Below are 18,114 nucleotides of genomic sequence, written 5' to 3'. Positions count from 1 at the left end.
ATTCCACCATGATGACTATTCACATACAAAATATCATGTGAGATGTGAGCAGGTCCGCTCCCCCCCCCCCCCCCCCCCCCCCCCCCAAAAAAAAAGGAAGAAAAAAAGAGAGAAGAAAACTGTAGGGGTATGCCCCCCTCCCCTCGAAATTGTTGAAACATAAGATTGCTTTTTCAGCAATTTCGTGCTGTTTGGACAACATTCACACCTGGAAATGTAATAAGTTTGTGGCAAAAGTCAATAAGTCAAATAAACAAAGATGGCGGATGCGGTACAATTTCGAAGTTAAATCAGTGCTTATAAAACATCGGACATAGCTTCCGCGCTCACGGCTACTCGCCGGGTCTGGGAGCAATACCGCCATAAACTTCGCCCCCACCCCAGCCTCCCAGACACAAGCGGGTAATGTCTGACCCTTTTCCTATGTTGAAGCATACTGAGAAAAACTTACCTTGTACTTACTTACCTTCTGTAAACATAAAGCATTTAATACAATATAATAATAATAATAATAATAATAATAATAATAATAATAATAATATAGTTTATTAATGTGTCATGTGTACATAATACACCTGGCCATTACTGGCCTAAAAGACACCTAAAATTATACAATCAATAAAATACATCAATAAAATATTATAACTTACAATATCTTCATCTGTTCATCTGTGCCCCACTCCACAGACACACGGACATATACTCTCATGCAAGATCAACCTAGTCACCAGTTCACACACCTTCACACACACACACACCCCCTCCCCCCTCCCCCTAAAAGACACCTAAAATTATACAATCAATAAAATACATCAATAAAATATTATAACTAACAATATCTTCATATGTCTACAGCAAACACCACCCACCCTACAACCCTCCCCCCGCCCCACTCCACAGACACACGGACATATACTCTCAGGCAAGATCAACCTAGTCACCAGTTCACACACCTTAGCACACACACACCCTCCCCACTCCCATTATACATGTCCCAGATCAGCGAGTCACAGAAATCCAACTCGGTCACTCAATTACACGCATTATTGAATATGACCCCCACACATTCAATCATGCACAAGTTCAGCCGTGTCAATCAACCATTCTGTATTCAATCTGTCCACCCTTCCTGGCACACACCCGTATACGCCCCAAGTCACACCATGTCACACAGTCATGCATATACTTTAATCCAGTCATTCTGTTTATACCCAATCCCCTTGGTCAGTCTGTCGTATTTAAAAAATTCTACTCTCACAAATAATATACAACATATGAACACAGAATTATACATAAGGATATTGTTCACTAAAAACAGATATTATTATATCATGGTAGTTTGGATAAGCACAAACGCCTTTTCCTGTACATAGTTTGCAAACATTTAGATAACTGGTACTGAATGTTGTCATTTTTAAGAAGCCACAGAAACTTTTCAAAATTTGAAAATTCAGTGAAATTTGTTTCTTGTATTTTAGCTATGTTAAATATAGATAGTCTGATATCTTTATAGAAGTTGCATTCTACAACAAAATGAAATTCATCCTCTATGGCTTGCTTGTCACAGAGAGTACATAGTCTTTCTGAAAGAGGAGTGATGGGCTTGGTATATCTTCCACATTCTATATTAATTGGCAGGTTACCACAACGCAATGATGCTAATACACTTCTATATTGCCTTGGTAGAGACATTTTAACATAATGTCATGTTTCAATTTCTTGTTGAAATAATCTATAAGTTCTTAACTTGTTTCCATTTCAATTATTTTTATCATTAAATAGATCTGAATACCACTTCTCTCTGTCTTTCTTATCCAGCTCCTGCAATGCTTGATCAAGGAACACTGGCCGGCTTGTGTTATTACAGTAATCATATACAGTCTGGCCTCTATTGGTGATAGCAAGCTTTTTAACTATGACCATAACCCTGTAGTCCCATGATGATTCCCGCCTTACTGACCACCTGTGAATTATACCTATTATTGAATCTGGTTCGGCTGTGACAGCTCTATGAAAACATCTAAACACTTCAACTTGAATCTTAGTCTGTTGATTTCTCCATCCCATATCACCTCGTACAGCAATATTTGAGCTATTTTTCCGAACACCCAGGAAAAATCGACAGGCTTTGTTTTGTATATGGTTAATTTCTTTATAAGTGTTCATACCCCAAACACTGGCGCTGTAGTTGAGGACAGGTTGAACATAGCTGTCAAACAATTTAGTAAACACTTCATGACTTAAACCACTCATGTTGTTGAACTTGGCTAGCACAGCCCCAAGGGCTCTATTTGCTGATTTACAAATTACAGTCACAGTTTTTTTTGTAATTACAATGCTCATTCAGCCACATGCCAAGATACCTGTATTCCATACAGTAATCAATATTGATTTCACCACAAGTAAACTGGTATGTTCCCATTGGGATAGATACAGGTCTGCAATGCATAATCTTTGTTTTATCTTTGTTTACTGCAAGTTTCCAATGTTTAGACCAGTCAGCGAGACCATTAAGAAGCTTCTACATGTTATATTCATCCGCAGCTATGAGCACAATATCATCAGCATACAGAAATAGTGAAATGTTCATGTTATCAATATTAATACCACATTTCAGGTCACTGATTTTATCTGCCAAGTCATTTATGAACATTGAAAATAAAGTTGGCGACAAACAGCAGCCTTGTTTCACACCCATGGAGACATCAAACCAATCAGTTCTTTCTGCATTGACCTTTACACAACATTTCACTCCTAGGTACAGAGACTGAATGGCATTCAGTATAATTCCCTGAATTCCAAATTGTTGTTTCAGTTTGAACCAAGGTAAATTTCTTTGTACAGAGTCAAAAGCCTTCTTCATATCAATGAAACACACAAATGTTGAGAGCCTCGACATCTTTCTGTAGTATAATATTTTTGTTAAGGACTGTAAATGGTCTTGACAGGATCGTCTCTTACGGAATCCATTCTGCAGTTCTGTTAAATAACTGTTGGTTTCTAACCAGTTACTGATTCTGTTATTAATAACTTTTGCATATATTTTATATGGTACACATAGTAATGAAATGCCTCTGTAATTTGTTGGTACTCTCGGATCACCCTTTCCAGATTTTGGAATTGGATTAATAATTCCTGTTTTCCAAAGTTCAGGCACAAGTCCCGTTTTAAACATAATGTTAAAAATGTTATGTAATAAATTCACACTCACTGAATTCTTAAGAATTTCTGCTTTAATATTGTCTGTTCCTGAAGTTTTGTTCAGTTTAGTATGCTTAACAGCTTCACAAACTTCTTGTTCACTGATGGGTTGATTAAGGACTTCAGAATCTACAGCAGTTGGGATTGTATTCAACTCTTCATTGTATAGGTGATTAATGTTGTTTATAATGTTAGTAGAGTTGTCCTCCCTTGGATTATATATAGTGCAGAAATCGTCTCTCCACTTTTCCATCACATCTTTGTGGTCAACCAAGAGTGTGTCATCATCATTTAATACTGTATTCGGGATCAATGGCCTCCGTTCATTTTGTATTCCCAGCTTTCCAATATTTTTCCAGTGTTATAATATCCCCGTGTTATTGGTTTTCGGACACTGAAGAAACATTCCCGTACAAACCAATCCAAGCTCAGCCCAAATCGAGTTCAAGTGATTATAACATAATCTGCTCTGTGGATTTGACCATAATGTCTTCTCACATACCAAGCACCGCGCCAGGAAAAGTACCAGACGCCTCAATCGCTTACCCGTCAATGTCATTGCAAAGAGAGTATGTACTCCCGCTAATTGTCCCCCTTTACCAACATTTACAAAGAAACAACACTTCATTTTGCACATACATAATAATTATATACGAATACATAGCAATTATCTCCCTTTACCAATATATACAAAGAAAAACAATTTTGGATACATCATATATACAAAATTGTATATTTTTGGAAATGTCATATATACAAACTTGTATATTTTTGGATATCTCATCAATCCAAACTTGTTTAGGCTTTGGATATATAATCTTTCCAAAGCATATACATGTACAAGCTTGTATATATGGATTTATTTTGCAGTGGGACACACGAGTGAGAGAGTGAGTAGGGTTTAACGTCGCTTTGAACAGTATTCCAGTTTTATCACGGCGTGTCAGCTTTATGTGGGAGGAAAATGATGCACGTTTTAGACGTTTCATCACTTTGGTGAAACCCAAGAGCACGGGTATTGTGATCACAATCATAAACAGGTCGAACCGGGATTCGAACCAATGAATCACAAAACAATGTAAATTGGTTCGATATTACTAATACTTAAACTTATGATCGTTGTATATATTGTTAATGGGTGAATAAACAATGGGTTAGAATAATTGATTTATGGTATCATTCATCACTTTTCTCCCTTTCCATGACTGGGGTTACTTGTCAGTATTTGCATTTATAATGATATCCTATTTACATCTATAATAACATTATATTTTTACACCTATTATGATATTCTGTTACATCTGAAATAACATTCAAAGTACATCTATAATAATATTCCAATTACATCAATATTTACATCTCTAATAATATTCTATTTACATCTATAATACTGTTCTATTTACATCTATAATAACATTCTATTTACATCTATAATAACAATCTATTTACATCTATCATACTGTTCTATTTACATCTATAATAATATTCTATTTACATCTATAATAACATTCTATTAAATCTATAATAACAATCTATTTACATCAATAATACTATTCTATTTACACCCGTAATAATATCATATTTACATCTACAATAATATTAATGTATTCCATTCCCGCTGTGAAATGTCTTTTAACGCTAATTGTAGCGATGTTATTGAGAAATTGTCCAATGTCGTTAAAGGGCAAGTTCACACGAAAATAAACCTATTTTTCTTGTACTTTTTCATCATGAAAAGTATTTACCTAGTAGTTTCGGAGGCAAAACAATTAAAATATCACACGTATCTAATTTATTTTATTCATAAAATCGGTTCATATTTTTCACATTTACAGAGAGTTCTATTTCCACAATAAACACACCATGGCTTATGCCCCTTGCAATATGACGTCATTGGTGCCAATTGATAATGGAATGACGTCATAAGACTTTATTAGACGCGTTTCACGCGGTGTATGTAGGTGTGTGGTTCTATCTTCTCAGATGCGCAGCCTAGCTATTGTTTTGTTCGGTGCCGAGCTGTCCAAGATACAACGCTAAGTACAATTACTCTAAAATTATTTCATTTTCCAAAATCGCGACTGAGAAGACAACAATGCACTGATAATATACTGTAAGATTCGCGATTATGGTTGGAAGGGTCCGTTGTATGAATTGCGCTTATTCGTTCATTTGTGTTGTGCATATTGGCTCTTCCTGAGTTGCTGTCGTCTTCCGTGAGAGTTTAGATACCTGCTGGTTGTATGTAACTAATAATAACAATAAAAAAACTCGCCCAAAACTTACAGACGAGATCCGAGGGCCGTTTTTGTTACTATTGTTAGTTACATATGGTCCTGTGCTGAAACTGATCGGAAGCGAATGGTGTACGATCCTTATATGGAAACGGGCTAAAGGGACAGCACTCTCATCAAGACCCTGACTGGGATGTTTTTGTAAACAAAAGCCGTAAAGTTAAAGTAACTCGATCAGGTAAGTTTGCTGTTTTAGTTTATTCTAACCACAGTAGTATTTAAGAAATGTATTTTAGCAGGGGTAGGGTGATATTTGTACATAGTTTCACTTGATATTCATGAATATACGCGATGTTGTCTCGTTCACATGTTCACTTCCTGCATGGTTATGTCGATACTCCTGATCAGCTGATCGTTGCAGTATGCAGAAAACTCCTGTTGATGGAGTAAGTTGTGTTACGTAATGTTTTAGTTTTACAGCCATTCCCGTCTGGAATTAACACAAATCATCTCATTTCGGTAATTAAGAAACTTTATAATAACACAGGAAAACAAATTATAAGTTATAGAAACTCATTGAAATTCTGTGTGTGTGTTTGTGTGTTTACCTAATCTTTGAATAATCATGTACAATAATTTTGATTCAGACTGTTGAAGCAAAAATCCGCAAAAATACATTGTTGCAACATGTTTATTTTTTATATTTAGGTTATATATATTTTTTATTCAAAAAGATATCTGGTTTTGCTTGTTTGTAGCTGACAAAATATCCAGTCACTATCCAAAATCATCGCCCACCTACCACCCAAAATATCCAAATTTCATGTTGCAATTTACACACATATACAATTTATAGCACATTTATACATGAAAAAAAATCAAGTTACCATTTTATATTTTGTGATAGTGAGATATAGATGACAAAAGTGTTAATGTTTCTATGTTGTATCTTTCAAATATGAAGTTTCGAGCCAAGTCATGCCAGACACCGATGCCCAGAAAGTACAGGTCCCCAGTCCATCATGGCGTAAAGTCGCTGTCCAATGTACACCAGAAGCATGGCACACCGTGCTTCACAGTATGAGGTACAAAATAATATTTTGACAATGAATAATCACACAATGTAAATACCATGAATACTACATGCAAATAATTTCTCTATTGAACTATTTTGTGTATCTATTATATTCTATATTGTTGTCTTTTGTTGTAAAAGTGTAGTGTGGATGACAAATGAATGCATACTGTGAATGACATATAAAAGTTTAGATCTGATACAATCAGATGGAAATCTTTCATGAATCAACTCGACAACACAAGATGGAATAACTTTTCTCTGATTCTTCAACTATTTCTGCAAATCCCCAAAGTGAACCTCTTGTTTTATGAGGTGTAGATAGATTCTGAAATGAAAAAGTGTCTTTTATTAGTCATGTATGCACAACATTACTAAAAAATATCATACCATTTACATATATATTTTTGTCATTAAATCTGGAGGGATGCTTATATAAGAAGTAACTTGTATTGATGATATATGCATAATTTTTATTACATGTTAATAATTCAATAAATACCAAAACAGTTTATAGTTCTATCATGTTGACATGATGTGTTTATTACTGTAGGTTTGAATACTTCTTGAAATATTGTGGGCATGTTTCAATATCACTGATGTAATTTAATAACCTTACAAGTTACATATGCTTTCACAACTTGCTGGCAAATAAACATTTATGGTAATCAAATCTCTTATTTTACTTGTCAGATTTGTTTGTTGTGCATGATAGATCTTAAAATGCATAATAAAATAAATTGATGAAAGTAAATCATATTATATGTTTTCTAAACTTTATTTCAAGTGTTAATATAAAAAAGTGTGGTGGGCAAAGCGTTCGATCGTCACACTGAAGACCCAAGTTCGATTCCCCACATGGGCACAACATGTGAAGCCCTTTTCTGGTGTCCCCCAGTTGTGATATTGCTGAAATATTGCTAAAAGCGGTGTAAAACCCTACTCACTAACTCATATAAAAAATGATTGCATGTTTCATTTGCATTTTAGGGGGTGGTTGTTACAGACGTTTTGCTCAAAAGGTCAGGTTGGGAGGTCGAAATTTCCAAACAAAGATTTACAATTTCAAATATTTTTCACTAATATTCAACAAGTTTTACTTATAGTTTCTCAGATAATTTATATGTATTGATTGTGACAGTAAATGAGCTTTTTGTAAACATTTTACATATATCTGGTCCACTCAGTTAGACAACCCACTGTTTTTAATAATTAATTATATATTAGATATTTCTTCTTTTTTTATAGTTTCTAAACATTTTAAAAAAAAATCTGGCCCCATAATAGATGATAAATAGTTTCCTGCAAAGTTGCAATGCATTTTCTATGAATGGTTGCCTGAACAAACCAATAACCAATTATCTATTAATTAGAATAAAATACTGTAGGCCTACTGGAGTAACTGGTTTCAAACACTAAACAAATCAATTGAGTGATCTGTCTTTTCACTTTCAAGTGGGGAGGGTGTGAAGTGTGAAGTACGACATCCAATTACTTATCAATAAATATGGCAGGTATTTTGAACTCGGATGGGAAAAAATCAAAGAGAATCTTTTTTTCCCCCAGTACGTTTCCACTCGGCAACCGACTTTAGAAACGTACTGGGACGTACCCCATTTTCGTGTTAATCTAAGCATATAGTCTCGTCATCAGCTGGTAGGCCTAATGTGTAATCTTGTTGAGACAACGTTTGGCGACAGATCGTATTTGTTTCTTGATATTGGCAAGTAGCATTAATCTGTAGCCTATAGGTGGTGGGAATAGTTAAACCTAATACAGACAAACTCAGAATGACGACAATGCCGATACCGGCGATAGGGTCGTAACAGGGTGGGACAGGATGAATAGGCCTGCTGACGAAGCATGCGGGTCACCAGGCGTGACAAAATTCTCTTAGAATATTACGTTTCCGCTTCTGAAAACGTAATAATGAGCATATAGGTAATTTAGGTATACACACATCATAGTGTTATTCTTACCACGTTGTCACTGGTAGGCCTAATTGTGTAGATGTCGAGTCGGGGTCGGGTGACAAATTAGGTGATGTGGGTCTTCTCTTGTTGCCACTTGATTTTCATAGTTTCCATACCGCTAAGCTTGCTCGTTTTGGTTCCAAATCGTATGATTTGCGATTTCTTGAAGGGTCAAGGGAACCTCTTCGGACCAGGCAAGGTATCGGATGCCATGTTGTCTCGCCGTAAACTGGTACTTGAAATCTTTTGCGTTGTGACAAGACAGGGGCCCAGTTAAATTGGCACCAATTACGTCATAATCTAAGGGGGATAACTCAGGCCTGTTTAGCTCAGAAAACGAAGGCCTCATAACAGCATGACATTTTCACACTTATTGTGAGCTCGCTACATTGACTGTGAGAAAAATGAGTGTATATTTTCAAATACTGATACTAACTAATTCTAAAATTCCGTTTTGTTTTAAACAAGAAAGAAAGTGATTTTTGAGTGTACACTTCCCCTTTAACTCGTGAGTCTTACTTCACAGAGTCCATCGCTTTGAAGTTGATAGGCTAATTGCCGTCTATCTACCTGCTGCCACACACCGTTGACCCTTAAAGATTTGCCAACACCTCGGTATGTGGGTATTCCAGGTGGGGAGTCCGGTGTTGTGACACAAGAGGGGGAGAGCACTGTATTGAACACCGACTGTTACTGTTTATGTCATACCGAGAAATAGACAAACCTGCGCCGTGTAATACCTTCAGTGTATTATACACATTTCTGTCATCGGCTGTTTCCATCGGTGAGTAAAATGCGTACACAGGAGATGCGTGTTGACATGGTATTGAAAAGCGTGAAGGTGAATGAAATACGCAGAAACGACAATTGGTTTTGATTATACAGATTAAAGTTTTGCCAGATTACAGACTTTTTGTTTAATGATGCTTATGGAAAGGTTCCATTGGTCACGCGATGAACAATTACAGTGTCTGACAATTACAATATATACATCTGCAGCTCGTAGAGATCACTGACATGGTTCCCATAAAGGATTGTCAGTCGATGACCATGCAAACGACTCTTGTCAGAGGCCCATTTCTGGTGTACCCCGCCGTGATATTGCTGGATTGTTGCAAAAAGCGGCGTTAAGTCATATTCACTCACTCAATCATTTATGTTGAACTCCTGCATGGTATCTTAGTTGGCAGGCACTACTAAAATCGACGTTTGTCCGGACTAGTTGAAGCTCACACACACACACACACACACACACACACACACACACACACACACACACACGTGCATACACGTCGCTGAGTACAATAACCTTGAACGCGACGTAAAGCCCCATTTCACCCAACCTATGTACAACCTGTAACAATATGAATATTTCATTTTTCATTTTTTTATTACGTGTTTGTATCGTTATCCAATCGTGTAGTTGTCCGATATTCTATCACAAACGTTGATACTATTTCTACTTCATTTCGTTTATCCGACATACTCGTTAATCCGACATAATCATATGCAACCAACCATGTCGGATTAACGGGACTTGACCGTATGTATGCATAGAGCTGTGCGGCAACAGTAAGATTAATGTCCCATGGTTAGGCGGTTACATAGAACCATATCTGAATATAAACCGATGTATTTCATTATGAACAGACAAACAAACATGAACGTCAAGGATTTTGAATCGCGAAAGATGACTCGAACGACAGCCCCCACACGGAACAAGATTATATAAGATTTATTAACTTCATCAACAGATATGTATGTTTATACGATAATTTTCGTATATATGGATCATCTTATATCGTTCACTAATGGTCAAGGAGGCATGGGTGGCCCAGTCGTCTGAGGCGCCGTGATTCGCTGTGCAGAGCTGCGTCCCTTGGACACACCAGAAACATATGATTGTGGGTTCGAATCCCTCTTCGCCCCGATAATGTTTCTAGGTTTGTCAGCATCATACCCGTCCTCGTGGGTTTCACCAAAGTGGTAAACGTCTGAGACCTGCATCACTTCGGGCTTTCCTCCCACATTAAGCTGACACGACTTCGTGTAACTGGAATACTGTTCCAGTTGGCTCATTTCTGTTACTACTTGATTCATCAACCATTAGACCTGTGAAGATAAAAAAAACACCACATGGACATGTAATAATGATATGTTCCAATTAATACAGGAAGTACATGTCAAAATTTATTTACCGAGAGCACCGAGAGCATTATTCATTTGTTAATCATCACGTTTCGACTCCCACATCGGCATAAATTTGAACTCATCACCCATCACATAATTGGTAATCATCATGGACGAGCTATGAAATCAGAAGCTGTTACAGTTTAATTTAACAGTATATCATTTACTGAGCATGTTAGGTTTCTTTGTCATAATTAGGTTTTATATGCATGGATTACAGATTAAAAGAAAATAAAAAAGGTAAATTTCGTAAAATCTTATTGACAAACGTTATGAATGTATGTGTGGTGATTACCTGTGTTCAGTTAGTGTTACAGTAAGGAAGCTGTATCCAACTTATATCCGCCGTAGTGGTAGGTATTTGACCGGATAATTCCTAAATTGAAAACAGAAGTCCATCTGCCGGTTCTATTGGTCTTATTGTGCCCAGACATACCGTAACTGTCCAGACAAAGTGCTGATCATATTCTTAGTAAGGTGAGACGGCCAGACCACGTGTATAGCGACCAGAACTGGGATAAATACCATAGAGAATTATATGTATCGCATGCAACTATGCAACCATGTATTTAATTGACAAACAGAGCTGTCAAATGGAAGCTAAGAAATAGAAATACTGGTAAACGCTGTCTACTGACAATGTCAATCAAGAACCTGGAGAAACTTCCGATGTCAAATAACGACGATATTTGGACGAAGTCGATGGTTAGAAAGCATCCAGAAAACGTCGATTTTTCGTTCAATGACCATGTACGAAAACAACCGAGGTTTTCGTGTTTGCATGGCATGAGTATTGCCCCCTTTCTGGTTTCATCAAACGTTATTTCTATCATGAATTGGTATTGATATTTGTTGTTTTTATTTACAGGTGTATGATCGACACACAAGCTATTAGAAAATAGAATCATTGGAAGGTTTTCAATAAAGCACATAATTGCTGATAGGACCATCAACGTTCACATGTCCTGATCATCAAGTGTTCTGTGACCTACTACAGAGTCAAATTAAAGATGGGTATTTTACGAATGTTCATAAAATATGGGGTGTCAAGGGCAGTTGTTGCTGTCATCTGTGCACAGGTCGTCTTCCTCTTGATAGTCCTAATCAGAATGACCGACACATCCACCAGAGTGCCTTTGGAAATTCCTGTCTATGGTTCAAAAATGGTTACATCTTTAACACAGCTTGTATACTCGTTCAACACAACTAAACTGTTGGGGGCGTCAAAGTCGATGTCAAGTCTTAGCAAAACCATTGATCATACATTGTATCCATACCGATATCATGGTACGTCCTGTCACTTGAATACTACAAACAGATGGCTTCCATTTGAACCTGGAGAAATAAGCCATCTCGATAAGTGGTATTCCTCAATAGATTACTTCTTTTCAATAAACAACACTGAACCATTGACTCTACCCGAAGACGACGGTCCTAATTTGTATAAAGATTATGATTTGAAAAAGCCATGGAAATTTACTCTTCCAGATCTTGGTAACGAGGATTTCACGTTTATAAACGGAAAGCTAAAATGCTTTAAACCAGGAACATCCAAAGTGCAGGAGCAGGGTTCTAACGTGACCTGTGTGTGCAGCTCAGGTTATGCAGGGAAACATTGTTCTGTGCCAAGCATTGTGAAGACTGCCTTGTCCAAACTGTCACGCAGTTACATCATCACACCAAGAGAAAAGCCACGACGGCTGATTCTAGTCATGACATTCAATATGGAGCACCATGTACTGATGCTGAAGATGTTACAGGTGCACTCAGCCGTGGATCTGTTTGTGATTCTGGAATCCAACTACACTGGACATGGAGATCCACGACCGTTAAGGTTATTACATAATTTGAGAAGAGGCTACATGAAGCGATTCCACCATAAGATAATGCATGTCTACCTGGACACATTCCCAGCTGGCGGACGATTGAATGGTTGGATAGCCGAAACTTACATCCGTCAGCACCTTGCACCTGCAGTAGAGGCCAGAGTCTCAGGGCTAAGAAAAGATGATTTATTCGTATTTATGGACACCGACGAAACGCCATTTGTAAATCTCCTGCACTTCCTCAAACTTCACAATGGCTATCCCTTCCCTGTTGGGTTTGTTCTTCACAGTTTTAAGTATGGATTCTTTTGGTCAATGACGAAGCACCCTAAAAGGGTTGTAGGAGTGTGTAGTATTCAGATGCTCAGAGACATCTATAAAGGAAGTAGTGGTGCAATTCGAGGAAGTAAAGGAGTGATACAGCAGCTCCAGAAAGGAAATCACCCCTGGGGCATGTTTGAAACTTGGCTCATCGGATCACCTAACAACTATGCTGGGTGGCATGCATCATGGTTCTCCTCTCCAAGGGAGGTTATCACGAAGCTGACTTCTGCTATTAATGCTGACTTCCCCCGATGGGGGGACTACCCAGAGAAATGCACATTTGACTACGTTGCTTCTCTGTTTAGAAAAGGGGAATATTTTGATGGAAAGAGACAATTCGATCCAATTTGCTTGACTGACATTTACGTATTGAAAGACCACCCTTACCTGTTCAAGCACAAAGAATACTTTAATTTCATGTTACAGAACCCAACAGCCATATGATACCATTTAATTATTTCTACAGCTCCCAGAAAAGCACATGTAAGCACAATAGAGTCGTATAACTGTATAATAATGAATTATATCGTTCGTTGATTTCTTACGATTGTATTCATTGGTTACTGTGCAATAAATTCTTGATGAACACATTCCCACCAACTGCGTCAAAACCTAAAGAATGAATCATGATCAAAATGCATTATACAGCAGACAATGGAGCATACACGTCAGGCCTCACGATTAATCATTACTTGATAGCCATTTTTGAGAAAAAAAAAAGTTCTGAAATCATCCAAGCAATGTTTCAGTTCCATCGGATGGATGCACAGATGACGGACCTTGCGCTAGACGTTCTCAAACACACACGCACGCACGCACTCACTCACTCACTCACTCACTCACAGAAAGTTAAATGGTGTTGACAACCAGTTGACAAAAAGTAAATACAAACAAAACCGCAATCATGGTTTAATATTTGAATACTTTCACAATGATAAGACATGACCCACAAAAGTTTTGTCTACAAATGTATGTCATCTTATGTTGACCTTTAAAACAAACTTTAAGTCATATAAACCTTGACCTGATATTACAACTGCCGTCCATCACACATTCCGGCAAATAATATCGCTCAAAACAAGCAATATGTCATTATGGTTGACAATCATAGTTTATATGCTATGTCTGGTCACTTTACAATATCAAGTGACTTTTTCCGGAATTCGTCCTGAAAGGAGGACGGAAGATGTTTGATCATGATCGCTGGAACAGCAAGATGGGGCAGGACATGCTGAACAAGTCCTGGTGATTTGTTCATCTTCAGGCTATTTTGCCGTTTACTCCGATGGAATTTGTTTTGTGGGAAAGTCGTGACTTGTTATTCTCTTGCCTTGGCTTTATATATTTACCCAAGTCACTACTGGGACGTGCAAGGTTTCAGAAGCTGAATGAACATGAGTATGAAGGTCGAGGGGGTGACACAAATGTTAAACTCGTATTATCCCCTGAACCCCTTTGTTTATACATGCGATGAGTTAATATTTATGAAGAGTTATTTTTTCTGCTAGTCTTCAACAAATGGCGACTGCATGGCAAGAACCATGGACATATTTTATGACGCGGTAATATGACGCTTATCGAATCCTAGAAATGATTCTGTAACAAAACCTGCTGGAAGTATGCCTTTATGAACACCATATAATTGACAGGTGCTATTTTGCCTCAACAAACAACACATCCGTGTTAAAACTCCTCGATGTACAACACACTCATGTAAGCACAATTCATAGTATAAACACTGACGTTTACATACTTCAGCATAAAACATAATTTGGTCAGCACAACCTGATGTACAACACACACCCGCCTGAATGTAAAACACACGATTTACAACTCTGTCATGATCATGCCACTGCGTAAAGGCACCAGAAGATCCTCACCAGAATGCCATCAAACTTGACAAAGCCACAATTCTCATCAGTATCACAGTCTGATACAATGTCCACGAGGCAGTGGACCAGTGAAGATCCGGGATAGAACAGGTCTTCAGTAACCCATGCTTGTCGTAAGAGGCGACTAACGGGATCGGGTGGTTAGGCTCGCTGACTTGGTTGATGCATGTCATTGTATCCCAATTGCGTGGATCGATGCTCATGATGTCAATCACTGGATTGTCTGGTCCAGACTCGATTATTTACAGACCGCCGTCATATAGCTGGGGTATTGCTGAGTGCGGTATTAAACAACAAACAAAAGTGAAGTTGGACACATGGACCCTTGTACCTAGTACGTAATGGTAGACCATGCAAAACACCAACATTTTATCACTGAAATTCCTCTTTTGTGACTTCTCTGCTGTTCTGATTAGATATGACTTAGTGTACTTTCATTTTGTCCTGAGATTATTTCATATTATTTGTAGCAACTCACAAGCTTGATAAAAAGCCATGCCTGGAATGATACACATACTCCAACAAAGTCCTTTCAGAGCTATCATTGACCCAATGCTCCTTCAAGTGATTTAAAGCTCCATGAACAGTGTGGCCAAAGACAAGGTGAAAAGGGCTACAAGCTAAAGACTCCTACACTGACTCCAAAACAGCAAACAACAACAAATAAATGCCTTCATCCCAATCCTTCCCAGTCTCAAAACAGTAAATCCTCATCATAGGAACTTCTCTTTGGCTCCCTGATATTCGGGATGAAAGGCACTAGACTTAAACTGAGTTATGCCTAACTGTTGCATAGCTTGTTGCAAAACCAACCATAGTGAAGAACTTTATCTAGATAATTACCTGAGCCATAAGTTTCCATAAAGTGATAGCTCCTTGAAACCTTGTGGAAGCACACATGAAAGTAAGCATGGACTGATTACCTGACCTAGTTTTAGGCAAATGACCAACGCAATCAATGATGGCCCTACTGGCATGTGTTTCAAGGTTATCCTGATTAGATCTGCCAATCATTGGAAACATGTGGAAGGTTTTGCAAACTTCAGCCATATCATGCCGCAAATGAGGCAAAAGAAATCGCCTAGAATTTTGTCACAAGTTTTGTTCACCCCAAATTAGTTTCTTGTGGCAAACTCAAAATGTGTTTTTCCATATGAATTGGAAGAACAATTTGAAGAAAAACATCTCATTCATTATCAGCAGGAATATCTGGTGGCCTCGATTTCGTTATCAAACCACTACCCTTTAAAAAAAAGCAAACTGCCAAGAGCGCATTCAGACGTTGGCCCAACGTCGGCAGTTGTTGGCAGTGTCGCGGTCGGATTTTATAAGTTGGCCAAACGTTGTTACAACGTTAGGTCGCATTTCGGAAATTATTTCCAAGTAATTGACAGCTTCACAGAGAGGGCGCTGCGTTTTTTGCGCCTCTCAACGAGCAGACGACGAGACACAAGCACACGCTCTATAATCGGAATACTGTTTTCCTCGAATATATAGAGGTAAGTGTTAAATTAATGTCTTGTATGACGTACAAACAGTACCCGAGAATAAAACAACCATTGTTCATTCAGAAATATCAACACGAGTAATTATTTTCCAGAAATTGAAAACACCACAAACTTCATGACCCGAAGCCAAATAGGAATATATGTCACTCTGATTGCTTGCAAATATAGCATACAGTAGTATAGGTAATAGGGGTTCTGGACTACTTCCACTGGATCCGGATTTATTACCTATACTGCTACTACAGATGGCATTTTTTATGCCAAAATGATTATGCGATTCAACGATAGTCATGAGATTGGCTCTAGCTCACCAATACCTGGGGCCAATCATTGCTTTAGATGAGCCTAAATGGTAATAAAAATATTCTTCATTATTTTTATCAATAAAGCGATATTCAACATTTTTATTAAGTTCTTCTGTCATTTTACTAGGAGACCAGACTATATAACTACACTCTTCTTGTAAATTGATAAGAAACAATTGATAACCGTATTTGGTTTGTTTGACATCACTGATATAGTGAAAACCTTGTGGTAATTCTCTCCATTTAATAGCTTTTTCGATCTCCATTATTTATGTAAGCATTTGTCTAAATGTAATCAAACGTTAGTAAGCAATCTATTTTTAATCTCCAACCAGTTCTTTGGTTTTGGCACGGAATGATTGACGCGCTTGTTGCCTCCCCTGTCCTATGAACTTTTTTTTCTCATCCTTGCTAATACCACTGGTCTTATGAGATTTTGATCGAATCTCCTGCTTCATTTCGTTGTATTTGGTGAGTTCCGACAGCACTAAACAAAACTCATCCTCGGATATCTTACAATCGACCATTGCTGTCGAAATATGATCCTCAATGCTGTTCAACTTTGCTTCGGCGAGTATCCGAATACTATCGTGTTTTAATGCTTTCTTTTGCAACCTACGAGAAATGAATTTTATCGCTGTTGCTGCCAGTCCCGAGACTCCAGCGGCTGTTTCCATGCCAAGCACGATAGGCGCGGCGATTATAGTTGATAGTAAACCGACACCAGCTACACCGAGTCCCATGCCAGCTGTTACAAGTGCGGTGTCAACTCTGTCCAGAGCATTCACAGCTCTGCGATACTTTTTATACAATCCAAGTCTCAACTCCCTATCCTTCTCTATTCGATGTTTTATGTCGCTTATTTGATGTAATCGAAATCCATCAACAGTTTCCATCTTTTCATCGAGCGCTGGATGTAAACTCATAGTGTATATTACGAATATGGTATAAAAGGGAATTTACTTGAATGACTGTCTAGTTACATAAGCAGTCGTACTCAATCAGTGTTTGTAAGCGGGGCTCTATCCAAGCCAAGGATTTTGAAGGCTGGCGTTCCACAGGGGTCGGTGTTAGGTCCCTTTTTATTCATTGTGTTTGTTAACGACATTGCTGATGAATAGATTGCATAACAAGACTCTTTGCTGACGATACAGCACTCGGCTTTTCTTCACCAGACAATCAACTTGTTGAATCAACTCTAAATTTAATTCTGAGCTAGCTGTGTAACTGGGCAAAACGCTGGTTAATTAAATACAACCCAGATAAAACAGAAGTGGTTATATTTTCCTTAAAAGATGAATCAGACCTCATTACCTTGTACTTTGATGAATGTAAAGTTAAGAATGTTCAAAATCATAAACATTTGGGTATAACGTTTGCATCAAACGGAAAATGGTCCTGTCACGTAGATAACATAATTAAGTCAACATCAAAAATTATAAATTCAATGAGAAAATTAAAGTTCATATTGAACAGAAATACATTAAATAAAGTATATACAATCTTCATAAGACCCCATTTCGAATATGCGTGTGAAGTGTGGGATGGGTGTAATATAGAATTATCAACTCAGTTAGAAAATCTTC

General features: G+C 37.7%; 1 protein-coding gene across 1 annotated transcript; it reads left to right on the top strand.

Moving 5' to 3' along the window:
- Positions 1 to 11,683: 11,683 nt before the first annotated feature.
- On the top strand, positions 11,684 to 13,383 carry LOC139457697 (beta-1,4-mannosyl-glycoprotein 4-beta-N-acetylglucosaminyltransferase-like). Its single transcript, XM_071239052.1, has one exon. The coding sequence runs from the start codon at positions 11,684 to 11,686 to the stop codon at positions 13,265 to 13,267; it is 1,584 nt and encodes a 527-aa protein (XP_071095153.1). The 3' UTR covers positions 13,268 to 13,383.
- Positions 13,384 to 18,114: the final 4,731 nt, after the last annotated feature.

This window comes from Haliotis cracherodii, unplaced genomic scaffold (assembly GCF_022045235.1).
Source record: "Haliotis cracherodii isolate W230 unplaced genomic scaffold, xgHalCrac1.p SCAF_12, whole genome shotgun sequence".
Taxonomy (NCBI): domain Eukaryota; kingdom Metazoa; phylum Mollusca; class Gastropoda; order Lepetellida; family Haliotidae; genus Haliotis; species Haliotis cracherodii.
The sequence above is the reverse complement of the archived record's forward strand: the minus strand, read 5'-3'. Positions and strand labels throughout refer to the sequence as shown.